This window comes from Camelus bactrianus, chromosome 3 (assembly GCF_048773025.1).
Source record: "Camelus bactrianus isolate YW-2024 breed Bactrian camel chromosome 3, ASM4877302v1, whole genome shotgun sequence".
In the NCBI taxonomy this organism is placed as follows: Eukaryota; Metazoa; Chordata; class Mammalia; order Artiodactyla; family Camelidae; genus Camelus; species Camelus bactrianus.
Genome location: NC_133541.1, coordinates 85,920,706 through 85,937,137, shown reverse-complemented (window position 1 = coordinate 85,937,137; position 16,432 = coordinate 85,920,706). Strand labels below are relative to the sequence as shown.

The 16,432-nt window shown below is 34.6% G+C and overlaps 1 protein-coding gene across 1 annotated transcript in view; it reads right to left on the bottom strand.

Annotated features, from left to right (window-relative positions):
- Nucleotides 1-2,309: 2,309 nt before the first annotated feature.
- The window catches only part of SRFBP1 (serum response factor binding protein 1), a 56,106-nt gene continuing 41,983 nt past the window's right edge, over nt 2,310-16,432 (bottom strand). The window contains exons 5-8 of the mRNA XM_010971529.3: nt 14,499-14,580; nt 13,032-13,740; nt 11,782-11,810; nt 2,310-8,718 (exon numbers count right to left, since the gene is read on the bottom strand). Of these exons, the coding sequence (XP_010969831.1) occupies nt 8,534-8,718; nt 11,782-11,810; nt 13,032-13,740; nt 14,499-14,580 (1,005 nt within the window). The 3' untranslated portion in view covers nt 2,310-8,533. The remainder of the gene's footprint in view (nt 8,719-11,781; nt 11,811-13,031; nt 13,741-14,498; nt 14,581-16,432) is intronic.

Below are 16,432 nucleotides of genomic sequence, written 5' to 3'. Positions count from 1 at the left end.
ATTACAGCATAAGATAATCTGACAGAATTGAAAGGAATCATCGTCATCATATCACCAAATATTAAAGGGTTTAATTCACTGATTAAACGGAAAGATTTTCAACTTGGCTTACAAAGACCCAAATAAATGCTCTTTTCAAAGAGATACATCTATTTGAAAATGAATGATGAATGATTCAGAAAGGTTGAGGGGATGGGTATATATAGCTCAGTGGTAGAGCATATGCTTAGCATGCATGAGGTCCTGGGCTCAATCCCCAGTACTTCCTTAACAACAACAACAACAAACCAAAGAAAAAAAAAAAAAAGAAGAAAAGAAAAGAAACAACTCAAAGACCTATCAAAAAAGGGATGGGGAATTAAACTACAGAACATGTATACAATGGAATAGGGAAAAATATATTATAAAATTAAAAAAAAAACAAAACTAGTAAGGCTAAAACTGAAGGGATAGTCAAAGGTATTCCAGGCAAATGGAAACACAAAGCAGGAACAGCAAAACTGGTACCAGATAGAGTGAGACTTTCTATGATCCCCAATCTATATGCTAAAATGGAAATAAAAAGAGAAACCAGTACATCTGACTATAAGTGGCAAACAACATGAAAGAAACGTAAACAACATAAAGAAAATCAAAAGACAACTGACAAAAAGCTAAAAAGTATTTGCAATACGTATAACAGATAAAGGGCTAATATCCTTAAAATGTAAATAAATCTAAAAAATTAGGGGAAAATGATGAAAACCAATTCCTCATCAATGGAAAAACGGGGAAGACAATAGAAACAAAATCCACAAAAATTGATTTTAAAAAGTCCTTAAAATTTTTTTAAAGTATCCACTATGCCCATAATAAGAGAAATATATAGTAAAACTACACTGAGGTAACATTTCTCACCTACTGGCAAAATTCAAAATATAAAACACTGTATTCTATTGCAGAGGTGGTGGGGAAACAGACCTCTCTCATATGCTGCTAGTGGAAATACAAATTGGTATAACTCTCATGGAAGAAAACCTGGCAATTTTTAACAAAAACACATGTGCATTTACCATGTGACATAACATTGTTACCTCTAGGAACTTACCCCAAAGATGTATCTCCACCAAACTGAAAATACACACGTTGGCTTTTGTTTGTAACATTATTCATAACTGCAAAATATGAAACTAACCTATATGCCTATATGACTGGCTGAATACACTGACAGAGCTACCCGATGAGATGCTATGCCTTTACTTATCTATTTATTTATTTACTTTAGTAGCTTAACAACACAGATTTACTATCTTATAGTTCTGCAGGTTAGAAGTCCCAACCAGTTCTCACTGGGCTGAAATAAGGATGTTGGCAGGGCTGTGTTCTGCTCTGGAGGCTCTATAGGAGGATCCTCTTCATGGTTCATTCAGGTTGCTTCTTGAAGTGGTAAGCCTGAGATCCTCGTTTTCTCACTGAATGTAAACTGAAGGTTTCTGGAGGCCACTTGCATTCCTTGGCTCATGGTCCCTTTATCTTCAAAGCTGGCAACAATGGGGCGCAGCCCCTCTCACACTGCTTTTTTTTTTTAATTGAAGAATAGTCAACTTACAATATTATACCAGTTTCAGGTATACAAGATAGTTACTTGATATTTTTATGGATTATACTCTATATAAAGTTATTATAAAATATTGGCTATATTCCCTGTGCTGTACATTACATCCTTGTAACTTTTTTTATACCTAGTAGTTTGTACCTCTTGATCCCCTTCACCTATTTTGCCCCTCCCCACAACCCTCTTCCCTCTGGTAACCATGAGTTTGTTCTCTGTATGTGTGTCTGTTTCTGTTTTGTTATATTCATTTGTTTTATTTTAAACAAGGAAGATCTCTATGGACAGTTTTGCAGTGATTTCCAGGATATATTTTTAAATTAAAATGAAGTTCACAAAAGCATTCAGGAAATGCCAATTTTTATGTAAGTAAGGAGAGGAAATAAGAAAATATACATATGTTTGTTAATCTGTGCAAATAGAAACACAGGAAGAACATAACAGGGATTAATGAGCCTGATTACATACAGGATATGGGTGGAATTGGATGGAAAGGAAAGAACACCTGGAAGGGAGGATTTCCCACTTCTCTGAGTATACTGTTTTTTGCAGCTCTAACTTATGGAACAATGTTAATGTTTCATGTAATGAAAAAAAATTTTAAATTACCAAGCATGAAGGAAAAATACCCTTAAAATAAAACACCATAAGAAACACATGAACAAAAATGCATTTCAGATGAATACTATGTGGAAGGAAAGAGAGGGGAAAAAAAGTATTAACCCAGGTAACTTTTTATTATTATTAAAAAAATTGAGATACAATTCACATACAATATTCACCCTTATAAAGTACACAATTCAGTGGACTTCTGTATATTCACAAAGTTGTGCAACCAACACTACCATCCAATTCCAGAACACAACTCAATCCAAAAAGAAATGTCACACCCATTAGCAGTCACTCACTATTCCTCCCTCTTCCAGTCCCTACCAGTCACTAATCTACTTCTGCTCTCTATGGATTTACCTATTCTAGACGTTCCATATACATGGAATCCTATTCTGCATTGGCTTCTTTCTTAGCACGATGTTTTCAAAGTTCATCCATGTCACAATATTTCATTCCTTTTAATGGCTGAATAGTATTCCACAGCATGTACACACCACTTTTGTTTACCAGGTCATCAGTTGATGGATATTTGGGTTCTTTCCTCTTTTTAGCTATTATGAACATTCATATTTAAGTATTTTTTAAAATAAGTTTTCAATTCTCTTTGGGTATAAACAGCTGTGACTGCAAATAGGGGTCATGAAACTCCCATTATGCCTATGTTGGTACACTTGATGGTTTCCTACACATTTTTGAGCGTCTGTTAATTTTTCATTGTTTTGTTTCTCTGTTCCTCTAACTGGATAATCTCAATTGACCAATCATTATGTTCACTCAGTCTTTCTTCTGCCAGATAAAATGTGCTGTTGAACCTTCTGTTGAATTTTTTGTTTCAGTAATGTACTTCTCAATTCTTAAACTTTTTGTTTCTTCTTTAATTTGTCTTATTACTGATATTCTCTATTTGGTGAGACACCTCAGATTTTTATCTTATTAAGATATGGTTTCCTTTGGTTCTTTGACTACATTTAAAATAGCTTATTTAATGTCTTTGTCAAAACAATCCAGAGTCTGGGCCTTCTTGGGACAGTTTCTATTGACAGCTTTTTTCCCCATGTATGGGCTATACTTTATTTTGGTGGATGTCTTATAATATTCTGTTGAAAACTGGGTATTTTAAATAATACAATGTCACAACTCCAGAAATCAATTATTCCCTTCTCCCTAGGGCTTCCTGTTGCTATTTTTTGCTGCTGTTTGTTTAGTGACCTTTTTGAACTATTTTTGTGAACTCTGCATTCTTTGCTGTATATGGCACTGAAGTCTCTGCTTCATTAGCTCAGTTTTACACTAATAACTGCATAAGGATTTCCTTAATGCCTAGAGTCAATACTTCTCTAAGTTTGCTGAGTCTAAATGTGTGTTGGTCAGGAAGTTGACAATTCCACCTTACCCTTCACTTCCTGCTTATGCAACTCTCCACAAATTCAGCCAGAAGTGAGGGTTTAGGGCCTTCTCAGCTTTTACCTGAACATGCACACAGCCCCATCATGCATGTAACTTCCTTAATTCCAGGAAACAATTCAAAAGTTATCAAAGTCCTTAGGATACTGAATTTTCCAGGGTTCCTTTTAAGCCATTTGATTAACTTATTTTTCCCAACTGTTACTCCCTGCTTCAGGTAGCTGTAATGTTAAACAATTGCCTCTAAGATCATTTCAAAAACTGATCTCAGGAAAAAGGCTTTTCACATTGCGTAAGCTCTTGTCAAGTTAGATAAAGACAGAATTGCCAGTGCGGTCTTCCAGTGAACTACCAAAATGGTCAAATAATAATTCTCAGGGAATGTGTCTTTGAATAAGCTCCACCCCTGTTCTGGCCCCAACAGTGGCTGCCAGACTGCTGGTTTTCATCATGATTGTGGGCTGTTGATTTTCAAGACACCATAGATCTGGGGTGATAAGATCTGAGTGGGTGATAAGAATAGGGTAAATTAAAGTGTCATAAAGATAACTTCTTATCAAGATTCAAGCATTTAAAATAAATAATACTCCTTGGATTGCTGTAAGCTTGTGGTTAATTCCATAGTTCTGAAAATGCTGATTCTGACAATATGGATAGTTTTCTTACTGCTTTTAATGAAGAAAAATAATTTTTCCATCTCCTTACTCAGCCATTTTTGCTGATATTATCCCAGGTAACTTTCAAACTTGGTTTTGAGATAATACGCTCTTAGGCTAAAGAAAAAAGAACTCTAAATATACATTAAAGTTTGGTTAGTAGGCTTCTGTTTTGCAGAGGTATTCAGTTAACAATTCTGAAGAAAACATCTATGTATTCTGGGGTTGAGAAAACAAGTAAATATATTATGGAAAATGAGAAACCATCTTCCTTACTATTACAGAAAGAACTTACATGCCAAAAGGACACAGGAGACAGCTTGAGGGAGCTCCCATTAATCAAATTAAGGATAATTTGAGCATCAAAATAAATAATGAACTTTTATTTCTCACCATTACGGAATAACAGGCACCAGATCTGCTCTTCTATACTAAACAAAATACTGGACAAAATATATGAAACAAGGTTTCAGACAAGGGACAAAAAGCAGTATAGGATACTAACACCTGAGAGGAAGAACACAAATGAATTGCATGCTACATGTTCACCAGTGCACTGTTTGAAGAGTTTCCAATATAGTGCAGGTGGGAGAAATTCCAAAATAGCCCAACTACCTTACTGAAAAGACATTTCAGAGTTCAGAGAGGTTAATCTGACTAGAATTTGTGAGGCAAGATACCGGAGAGGAAGGAAATCCGCAAAAGAAGATAAAGTGCTCTGGAGATCTACATATCGGTCAATGGTATTAGGCTGACCTGAGAAATGTGTATAAAGAGTCTAACAAAGTCATAAGGGAAGAGTCACCAGGAAGGAGTTGGCAGAGCCATCCTAGGAGCCTGTACAGCTCTAGGTATAGTCTGTGTTCTCACCAGACACAAAAGAAAAATCTTCCAACAGACAAAGCATTAGGCAAACTTCTTAGAAAGGTAATGCCTCAGTAGTGGCACTAAATGAGCCCCAGACCAAGGTTTCTCAGCCTGAGGACTGCTGAAATTCTGGGCTTAATAATTCTTTATTCTATATATTGTAGAATATTTAGCAGCATCTCTGGCCTATATCCACTAGATGCAGCACCCTTCTCCCCAGCTGTGACACCCAAAATATCTCTAGACGTTGCCCAATGTACCCTGTGGGAAAAAACTGTCCCAGGTTGAGAATCACTCCAGATAAGATCATTAAAATAGCTAATAATACTCCATATGTTACAGGAAGTAGAGAAAAACATGGACATGCTACAAAGACAAATGGACTATCACAGCAAAATCAATAACAGTGTATTGTAGGATTATTTGTAGAAGCAAAACGTATGTAAACAATAATACAAAGGCTCAGGGGAAGAAAACTGAAGCATACTGTATTAAGGTACATGAACCACAAGTAAAGTGGTATGAAAACTACTTGAGGTTAGGCTGTGATAAGTCAAAGATGTATATTATAAACCTTATAAGGCAATAACAAATAAAGTAATAAAAAATACCCAATTAATAAAAAATAAACAGAAAAATAGAATAAAGGAGGTACCCATGAGATAATGTGGAAATATATTTAAAAACTCAATAAAGAGGAGAGAATGGAAACTTCCTTATTCTAAAATGTCATCTAATAAATGTAGAAACAAGATGAAATTAAAAAAAAACCTATCAGTTACTATAGCAATAATTGTTTCAGGTAAGAATCATGAATTAATGTTAAAACTAGTGCATGAAAGTTTCAGGACACAATTACACACAGTATCAAAGATACCACTTGAAACAAGTAAGCCAAGTTAATATTACCAGTAATGGGCCATATCAATATCATTACCTACTTCCTGATATGATATACTAGGACAAATACAACATCCCTTCTGTAACATTACTGCCAGAAGTGCATAACTTGAATTTAATAGTGGGAATATTAGACAAAACCAAATAAAGAAACAATGTAAAATAAATTGATTTGTACTTCTGAAAAATGTCACTGTCACAAAATCCTAAGACTGAGAAACTGTTCCCAACCAAAGAAACATGACAGGTGAATTTAAGGTGACAAATGGATATAAGGCATGATGCTTCATCTTCTGTGGCTTTAAAAAGGCACTGGGGCAACTGGCAAAAATTGAGTATTTGGTAACTGGATTGTGGTAATACAAGAGACTAGAGAATGACTGCATTTTTAAAGAAAGAATATAAAGGTGGGAGAGAAGAAGAAAGAAATGAGAAAAGCGGGAGAGGAAGAGAGCAGATGAAGGGGGAGAGAAGGAGAGACTGAATGAGGGAGAATGAGAAAAAGAAGGAAGAGAAAGGGGAAAAGGAAGAGAAGAAGGAATAGAGGAGGAGAGGGAAGATGAGACCCAAGGATAATGTAAATGCAGTAAAACATTAGTATCTGGGGAATTTGGGTGAAGGATATTGTGCAGTAAAGAACTTGGTCTTGCCCAAAGAGAGAAACTGCCTTTGCCTTCAGCTTCATGGAGGCACTCTTCTGACAGGAGTGTCTCTGTTTAGGGCAGGAGGTGGCTGCACTAAAAAAGGCCAACCATGTCATTTAGGATGGGGGCTTCAGGTCATATGGTATCAGTCCATTTCCAACAATCATGTGGGCAATCAACTGATCGTGCCTACACACAGATGCCACAATAAAATTCTGGACACCAAAACCTGAGCAAGCTTCTAAGAATGACAATACTTTGTGCATACTGATGCCAGGACGGCAATGCAATCTGAGGACAACAGAAACTTTGCATTCAGAATGCTCAGACTTTGCCCTTATGCATCTCTTCCTTTGGCTGATTAAAATTTATAACCTTTCTCTGTAATAAACTAAAACTGGGAATATTTATAATAGGCTTCAGTGAGTTCTGGGGGGTTTTTCAAGCAAATTTTTGAACCTGAGGGTATGTGGGGAACCCTCCCCCCACAACCTCCGAACCTGCAGTTGGTGTCAGAAGTAAGAGCAGAGTCTTGTGTGGGCTCTTTCCTCTAACTTTGTAGCTGACACCTAACTCCTTGAAGTTGGGTTAAGAAGTCTTGGGCAGACTTGGCAGTCTGGAGGACAGTGTTCTCAACCTTGCAGTTTGGCTAAACCTGGGTAGGGACAAAGACATTATTTTTTAGCTTTTCCTGGAATATTTTTCATAATTAAAATTTCAACTGAAATCATTTTCAATTTGACATACTTGGAATTACATAAAATAAAAATTTAAAGGAAAAATTTTGCATTCAATACAACAAAAATTATTTTCTCTCTGCAAAACCTCTTGGAATCTATTGCTCTAGTTATCTAAATTCCTAAGCTGTGGAAAAAGATAAAAATGACTTTTCAGAGTTTCTGAATTCCTGCTAACCAGAATGCTTTTCCTGCCATTAACAGTATCAATGCACAGAAAACCTAGAATTTAGTTAGCATTACCTAGTTAACTAAGAAACTTTAATTTCTCCCAGAGTAGCAAAAAGTAAAACATTTGAAGGAATTTAAAAAATCCTGTTTTAAAATAACAGTACTATGAAGAATAAGGTAGTCCCTTCCTCAGTAAGTCATCTCATAACCTCTGCTCAACTATAAGGGGAAATGCTCTTTCAATCATATTTCCTTCAGAATTAGTTCTTATAAATTTCAACTATGATTCCTCAAAAAATGTTTCTATAAGAACAAATGGCCAAATAACTAACTACATGTTGTGTTACTACACTGGAATGTGAATGTTGCCCAAATAACTGAAACTTAATTCAGAAATCTAAAAATTTCCTGGGAAACTATTTTAGAACAGTCAAAAAGCACAAAATCACAAATAATTAAAACTATAGTAAAAATTAATATCTACTTGTATAATTTATTATCTGTATACATAATAAAAGTTACTATCTTAGTTTTGCTAACAAGAATAACTTTTAGCAAAAATGATCTATTTTAAATAGCTACAATTTTTTCATATTGTTCTATTATTTTAAATATACCTCAACATTTATTTTCAGGGTAAAGAAACAAAGAGCTAAACCAGTGAAACACATCATGATAAAACACAAATAAGAAAATCTGAAATAGCTATTATCTCAAAATTCTTTTACAGACGGAACAGTCTGGACATATTAAAAATTAATTTAAGTATGTACTTGATTTGTGACAGTTTAAATATAACCTGAATATACTTAGAAAAGAAAAATAAAGACAAAACCAAATTTATTTCTGTAAGCTGTTCAAAGAGACTTATTCCAATACAAATTTAAACAATGGGCTGGCTTAAAAAAGAAAAACAATTTTTATATAAAAAAGTTCACACAAAGGTACTAATCAATCATCAAAGGTAATTTTCTTCCCCTGAAACACAGCAATTTTAGATTGCTGTTCTTTTCGCCTCCGGCTTGCTTCCCATGAAGGATGAAGAGGCAGTTGTGATTTCTGTTTTGTATTTTCAAATCCTCTTTGTGTACTCTTATTAAATTGATTCTTGAACTGAGGTTCAATTTGCTGAAAACCTGGAGAAAGTAAAATTAATGAAAACTAAGTTTTTACCTAAATAGCATACAAGAGAAATACATTTTATCTTATCAAATCAGTATCCAAGGAAGAAATTTAGTTTTACTTAAATGGAATACCTCACAATATAAAATCTAAGTCCAATAGGGAACAGTTTGAGGTTGAAATACACTTATAAGCAGTAAATTTGGGGGTACATGCTTTCAAATCTTATAAATAATGTTTATTGAGTGCCTCCTAGTATATGCTGTACTGTCTTATTTACACTGATATTAAGAAAGGAAACATAGTCCAGACAACATGTAAGGAAAAAAAAAAAAGAGGGGGCATCTTGTATTTCTAAAGAAATATGATTCATTAGCTTATGATACCTGTGTGCAGAGCAATGTAGCCAGAAAACTCACGTTTTAACTAAAATATTGAATCCAACAATGCTGATGGGCGAGATTTTTAAAGGGCTGTTAATTGATTCCACTCCCTTCGGTTATTAAATAGAAAGTTGTGATTATAAGGTAAATTGCCGTATCTACTCATATTTAAGACCAACTTTTTTTTAACCATAGTTATCCACCAGATACGAGGGTGGCAAGTTGTATTCTATTCATTACAACCTCTTATATTACGAGAAACTCTTATATTATTTTGAACAAAGTACTAGGAGACATACTGGAGACAAAAGATTGAATCGATGCATATTTATAGAATTAGAAAGAAAAAGAGAGGCAAAAATTTTAATAAAGATTAATTAATCAGTCCTAGTGGTGTGTCATTTCTCCACTGTAAGTTAATCATCATTATCAGAAGTCTTTTAAGGATACTAAAAAGCAAATGTCCAATGTTATACAATCAAGTAAACAGTTTGGAATAACACTTCCAAAACAATCCTGTACACAGATTCAAAATGTTTCATATCTAGTACAAATCACATGTGCTCTAGAAATCTTATAATACAGAGTGGCTTTTGTGATTAAGAGTGAAGAATATAAATGTTAAATGAAACTGTTTCATGTATAGTGAGATTCAAATAAGGTAATATTTCTAAACTGATACGTATTTTACATAATTATGTAAAGTATATTTGCATGTGCAAATGAATGGATAAGTTAAATATTATAAATATATAAGCTAAGTAAAAACAAAAACTCGTTTCACTTGGGTTTCCTCACTGGGAAATTGTGGGAGTGTCTTAAGTTTACAATTGTCCTATGTTTGTAAATATAAGGCTATATATTTGCCAAAGCTAGTATTTTAATACAGTCATTAAAATAACATAAAAATTTGGCATGGGCTGTGTAGTTCAGCAGTAGGTAGTAAGGAAATGGATATCTGAGGTTGAAAAGGGAGCACCCTATGTGTTAAAGAAAAGGTAAAACTGCTGCCAGTGGAAACTTTGGAAGTAGGTTACAGGCTCAGGGAGTCGCAGCACCAGGGCAGATGGCTGTAAAGAATAAAAAGATTAGTGTACTGATGGCTCTTTGGCAATGTATTACAAAAAGAGTGCTCAGGAAAGAACTGGCCAGCTCACAGGCAGAAATGAAAGAGAAGAGAGGGTCCAGATATTTGGGAACTTAAGTTTTAGAAAAGCCTTTGGACTCCAAACAGTAAGTGATAAGACTGAGAAAGATTTTAAGCCCATACAAATTTAGCCCTGGAGTAGAGATAAAAGTATGGCCTTCTCAACAAAACCTGAAAGTCTCAATGCAACAGACACCGAATGATGGGGGGAGATGGGGGGGTGGGCAAGTGAAAAAAACCCCAAAACAACAACAACAAAAACAAACCACAAACATAAATAAGGCAAGACTGAAAACTAGCTCTAGGAAAGAATTTTTGGTGTGGTGACTAGCTCACTGATGGACTGATTAGAAACAAAGAAGTCAGAAATCCAGTATGTTTTTGAGGGCATTGTATTGTGAAAAGAAGCACAAGCTTGGGCCAGAAAAAAATCTGACTTAAGACTTAAAAATCATCTTCAGGATCAGTATTTTTACTAATCATGTGGGGCAATTCCCAGATTATACTAAATGTCCACTTCATGTGTGTCATGGAACAAAGACCCTCCCAAGAACACAGACAGAGACTATGGAGGACAGAGGATAGGAAAGTTCCTCACAGATCCTTCATAATTTTTGCTCAGGTAAGAGATGTGTTGCACACTTCCCATGTTTCCCTGCACAGATTCAGAGTCTTTATTGTAGTTACCTGGTCCCTGCTCTGCTGCTAAATATTTGGTCTGAGTTGGGGGCAGGCAGTTTGTCGTTTTAGTGCACAGGTCACAAAATTTTGAGCACTCACGTCCATAAGATTTGACGGAAAATACTGCATTACCCCTCAGTGATTCTCAGCTTTTAACTGGATATAGTGACTGGATGGGACTTTGGGTTGACCTCCACAGGAAGGAAGTATACTCTATGTGTGGAGGAAAAGTGAAATTAGCATCTGGTGATCAAAAGGATGGTCAGTGACGGACAGTTATGTCTTCAAGAAATTCCACTTCCTTCTTCCACCCAGCCACGTAGTTAGACCGCATTTCTTAGCTCCCTTGTGGCTAGATGGGGTCATGTAACTGAATTCTAACTAATGAAATGTGAGCAGAACTGATTCCTGACACTTTTAGGCCTGGCCCATGAAAACCTCGTATTCTCCATGTACTCTATTCCCTTCTGTTAGCCGAAAGGAGAATACTAGGGAATAGATAAAGAAGGAGCCAAAAGATGGAAGGAGTCTGATCCTTGAATGACTATGAGAAACACAGTCCCTCTGCTGATTTATAGCAGACTATAATGTGAGAAATAAATTTTTATTATTTTAAATCAGTGGGAGTTTAGGATTACGTACAGAAGTCAGCCTAGCCAAATATATTAAACTTGATTTGTTAAGAATTAATCTGAAAATACTTTAGTTTTACTCTTAACCTTGCAAGTAACATATTTGCGCTCTATTTCCCTTTCTGTGGATAGTTAATTCATTCAGGCTATTAAGCAACAATAATTTTTCATCTTGCCACTTTGGTAAAGCATTGCTCAAATGCATATGGAAATCAGGCAGCCATTAATACATACCTGGAGTTTTGCTTTTTGGAACCTGTTCTCTGTAATTTGTAAAAGATGAAAAACACGATTAGGACATTTAAAAGATAAACAACTCATCTGACTTTAAGAAGATAACATAATAAAAATGTTGATAAAACTCATTCAAAAAAACTACCATACTCCTTTATCCGCCCAGACACCAACAAAAAAAATAAAGAAAACCCTGAGTTTTAGCGACATCAAAAGTTTGTTAGACCCCAATATTACCAAAGAAACATGTAGCAATTTTCCTCTGACCACCCTCAAAGAGACTTGTGGCTATAAAATATCCTATCTTGGTTACCTTGTACTCTTGAGGTCTATCCAGACAAAGAATTTCAGCGGGAATGAGTCACATGTAACAAAAATTATGATTTACACTTGTGGGAGAGGGCAGGGATAGTGGTGCATAATTCTCAGGTGAGGAAAAAATGTAGCTTTCTGAGGTAGAGCTGGGAGATATAGCGAATAATTTAGTAATTTTCAAGGCTTCAAAAATGGTTTGTGTGTATTTTCCATACCCTTACTTCTTTGGAAAATTTCAAAATCACATTTTCCTATTTTTAAAAATTATTCCTGACCCATAAATAATAGAAAAACAGTTTACTGAAGAAAATTGCTAACCATGATTTTTATTCTAAAATGTAAAGATATCCCCTACCAGATTAGAATTACAAATGAAATTAAACTTATTGATTTATAACAAAACAGCTGTGAAAAGTGGTGGTTAACAGCAGGGATGACGACAACATCACTAAACATAAAGCAGTCTGGAGGAACTCGGTGTTAGGGCAAGTAGCCTTATATACTGAAACAGGAATACATAATAAAATAATTGAGGTTTACAATAATGCCCTGGGTCATCAAGAGAAAAACAAAAATCCCACCATATTCTTTTCAGAAAGCTCTGTTTAAAAAGAGATATTATGTGAGACATTTTCAAAAGTTTTCATTAAACTGAACTCAAAGTTTCAAAACTCTGACATTGAAGGAAGAAACTTAAATTAGCTAGACAAATTATTTCGCTCTATCATCTCATTTTCTGATGAGGTCGGAAAAATGTAGCATTATCATACGTGTATTTGTACCTTGGAGAAGGCCAAGTCCAAACACAAGATGTATTGTATAAACCAGAATTATGTATGAGAGACAGTATCTCAAGTCCAGGGATGTGTAGATATTTCATATCTTTCAAAAAATTAAGAACTAATAATTATTTCAGGATGAAAACATATTCTTACCTTCCAGAGCTTTTAGATCCAGATAAAGAATGGAAAAACACTGACTCAAACTTCCTTGCTTCTGTATGTGGCTTGTTTTTGTCATTTCTTATATCCTGATGGGTTTTAAGTACATCTTCTTCAGGTAAATATTTTGGGGGGACTCTTTGTTCCTTAACTGAAAAATGACAACTACTTTCCTTCTTCCGTGTCCGTTTGACCTTCCCAATGAAGAAGTCATCACCACTATCACTATCCTCAGACATGGAAGATTGTCTATAAAACCTTTCTTCTGTGCTATCATCAAAATACTCCTTCTCTTCTTCATGTAATTCTTCTCCATCACTGTTACTACTAAGTGAGCTATTGGACTCTTTCTTTTTTTTTATTTGACTTAATGTTTTTATTTTGGGGTCAGCAGGTATCTTCTGGGGTTCAGAGGGAACTGCAGAATCCTTTTCAGAAGGCTTTGATGGAGAATTTGGAATGTCCACTGCTTTGGGTCCATGTTCCATCTTGGCTATTTTTCCTTTTGAATTATTTATTGGTTTCTTTGCCAATATTTTGGCTTCTTTCTCTTCTTGCTCACTGATAATAGTTCCTTCATGCTGTAACTTACTGGCATCATTTGAACACAAAGTGTCCTTGGAATGATTTTCTTCTGAAGCATTCTTTGATGACTTAACTTCAACAACATTTTGTCTTGCATCTTTAAAGGCTTTGACAGCAGCTACAAGAGAAACAGCACATGACTTGCTTCAGCATTGAAACAAATAATATAAAACACCACTATTTCAATACAGTATTTTTTAAATTATTTGGCAACACTTAAGAGAATAACTGGAATTTATATTAACTTAATATAATGGGTATGAATTCACAAACAAATCTACTGACTTTTTAAAAACCAAACTTACAAAAAATGCTCAGAGGTATCCATTTTAAATTTCTAAAATTAAAAGAAAATTCATCCCCTCACATACTGGTATTGTGAAGACCAGTAAAAACCTCATTGAATATAAATGAATAAAATGGCAACTTTAATTTTTGTAGTAATAATGTATTAATACAATTGTAGTGTGTTATAAATTGTGCTTTCAGACATAAAAATAAAAATCTACTCTGACAAAAGCACTTAAATTTTTTCAATACACTTTATAATGCACACATAAATGAAAATTATGTGACTAAGTGGCAAAATCAAAAGTAATAATATGAACTACACTAATCTTTAGAAAATAAACTCTGTTCAATATTATCATGAATATATATATTTTAGAAATTTAGAAAAAATAGAGATTTAGATTTTTACTCAGATGTCAGATATTGTCCATATTTTCAGGCACTTCCCACATTTGGAAATATTTAAAAGAGACATTTATAATATAAAAAATCTTCAAAAGGAAGAAGAATCATAAAAATAAATAAATGAATGGCCATGTATTCAGATCATATACAGTACATGGCTTAAAGTCATTTAATTCATACCTTTTAGCACATCTACTTTTTTCTTCAGAAGAGGGTGCACTGCTAGTCTGGCAATTGCTCTTTCAGTTGCAGTAGAATCAGGCTGCAAATTGAAATAATAAACACATGGGAATAAAAACTACGTAGCACTACTAAGAAGTGAACAAAATACAATCCATTATAATTTTTAAAAGTTAAGAGTTAGGAACAGGAATTTGTTAATATTCTAATTTGATAACTCACCTGTATAATCTATGCTAAAGAAAACACACTGACAAAAATACTACTGCTCTCAAACAATTAAAATTATCATGCAATCAATTAATAAATATTCTTTGAGTACTTAATATCTTTCCAGAACTGTGGTAGGCATCATGTGTGATATTGGAAAAAAATGTAATATAGCTCCTGCATTCAAAGAGTTTTAAAAGATCTAGTTAAGAAGATTAAATTAATATGAAAAAAAGTAACATATTAGTACTAAGCTGCATGATACAATTTATGACTACTGTAATGCTTGAAGTTCCATTTATTAGAGACCTAGAAATTATCAAATGCTACATATTTTTATTCTGAATGACTAGTACCACTACTGTATTCTCAGAACCTTCCACCAGTGCCTGGTTTACAGCCAACAGTTTATAGATAACTGACAATGAATGAATGGAACCATATGTACATATACAAATACACAGTATTTAGAAACTCAGAAAATTCTTTATTCAGACTAATTGCTTTAAGTATCATCTGTAGGCTGAAAACTTCCAAATTTCTACCTCTAGCTCTAACTTGAATTCTGGACTTACATACCCAACTTGACATGTTAAAAGAGAATTTTTTGATTTTCTTCTCAAATCTACTGCTATAGTCTTTCCCATCTTACTGTATGTAACTTTACTTTTTCTGGTTGCTCAGGCCTAAACCTTGATCACGTTTCTCCTTCCTTAACATGTCATGATAAATATTTCAGCAAATTCTGTGGTTTCATCTGCAAAATATATTCAGAACCAGTCACATCACCACTTCTACTTACTATCTTTGACCAAATCACTAATACTTACCTGGACCAGGTAATAATAAGAATAAGCTCACATCTGGTCATTCTCCATGGCATCTTGCTCCCCAACAGCCTATTTTCCATATATTAGTCACAGTGAGCTTTTGGAACGTAACCAGATCATGCTATGTCCCCATCTATTCTGTTTGGAGGATTTATCTAGGTAATGTCATTAAGAGAACAATTCCTTAAATTATACCTGGTGCAAATCCTGTGCCAGGATCGCCTGCTGTCTAATTACCTTCTGTATGGGTCAAATAGTATCCTCTCAAAATTCTATATCCAACTGGAAATTGAGAATGTGACTCTATTTGGAAACAAGTCTCTGCTGCTATAACTAATTAAGAGGAACATAGTTTAGAGTGGGCCCTAAAATCTAATGTGACTGGTGTCCTTATAAAGGAAGACATTTAGATACACAGGCACAGGGAGACAGAAAGGGAACAAAGCTGAGGCAAAGGTTGGAGTTGTCCTTCCACAAGCCAAGGAAGGCCTAGGGCTAACAGAAATTGGAAAAAGTAAAGAAGGGTTTTTCCCTAGAAGGTTCCAAGGAAGTGTAGCCCTACTGATGCCTTGATTTCAGATTTCTTATGTTTCAGGAGAAACATAAGAAAACAAATTTCTGTGGTTATATACCATCTAGTTTGTGGTACTATGTTACAGTAGTCTTAGGGAAACTAAAAAAACAGCTCGATTCTGATTCCTAGACATTGTCTCTGTTTAACCTTCTCCAAGAAATATAGTCCATTTGGAGACTATTCATTAAGTATAGTGTTAAGCCATTCCTCTGCTTCTTTAACTCCTTGCTGGATTTCCTGAAGCAATACAGGACTTCTTACTCACAACTTTTATTCAATGTGGTACTATAAGTCCTAGCCAGAACAATTAGCCAAGAAAA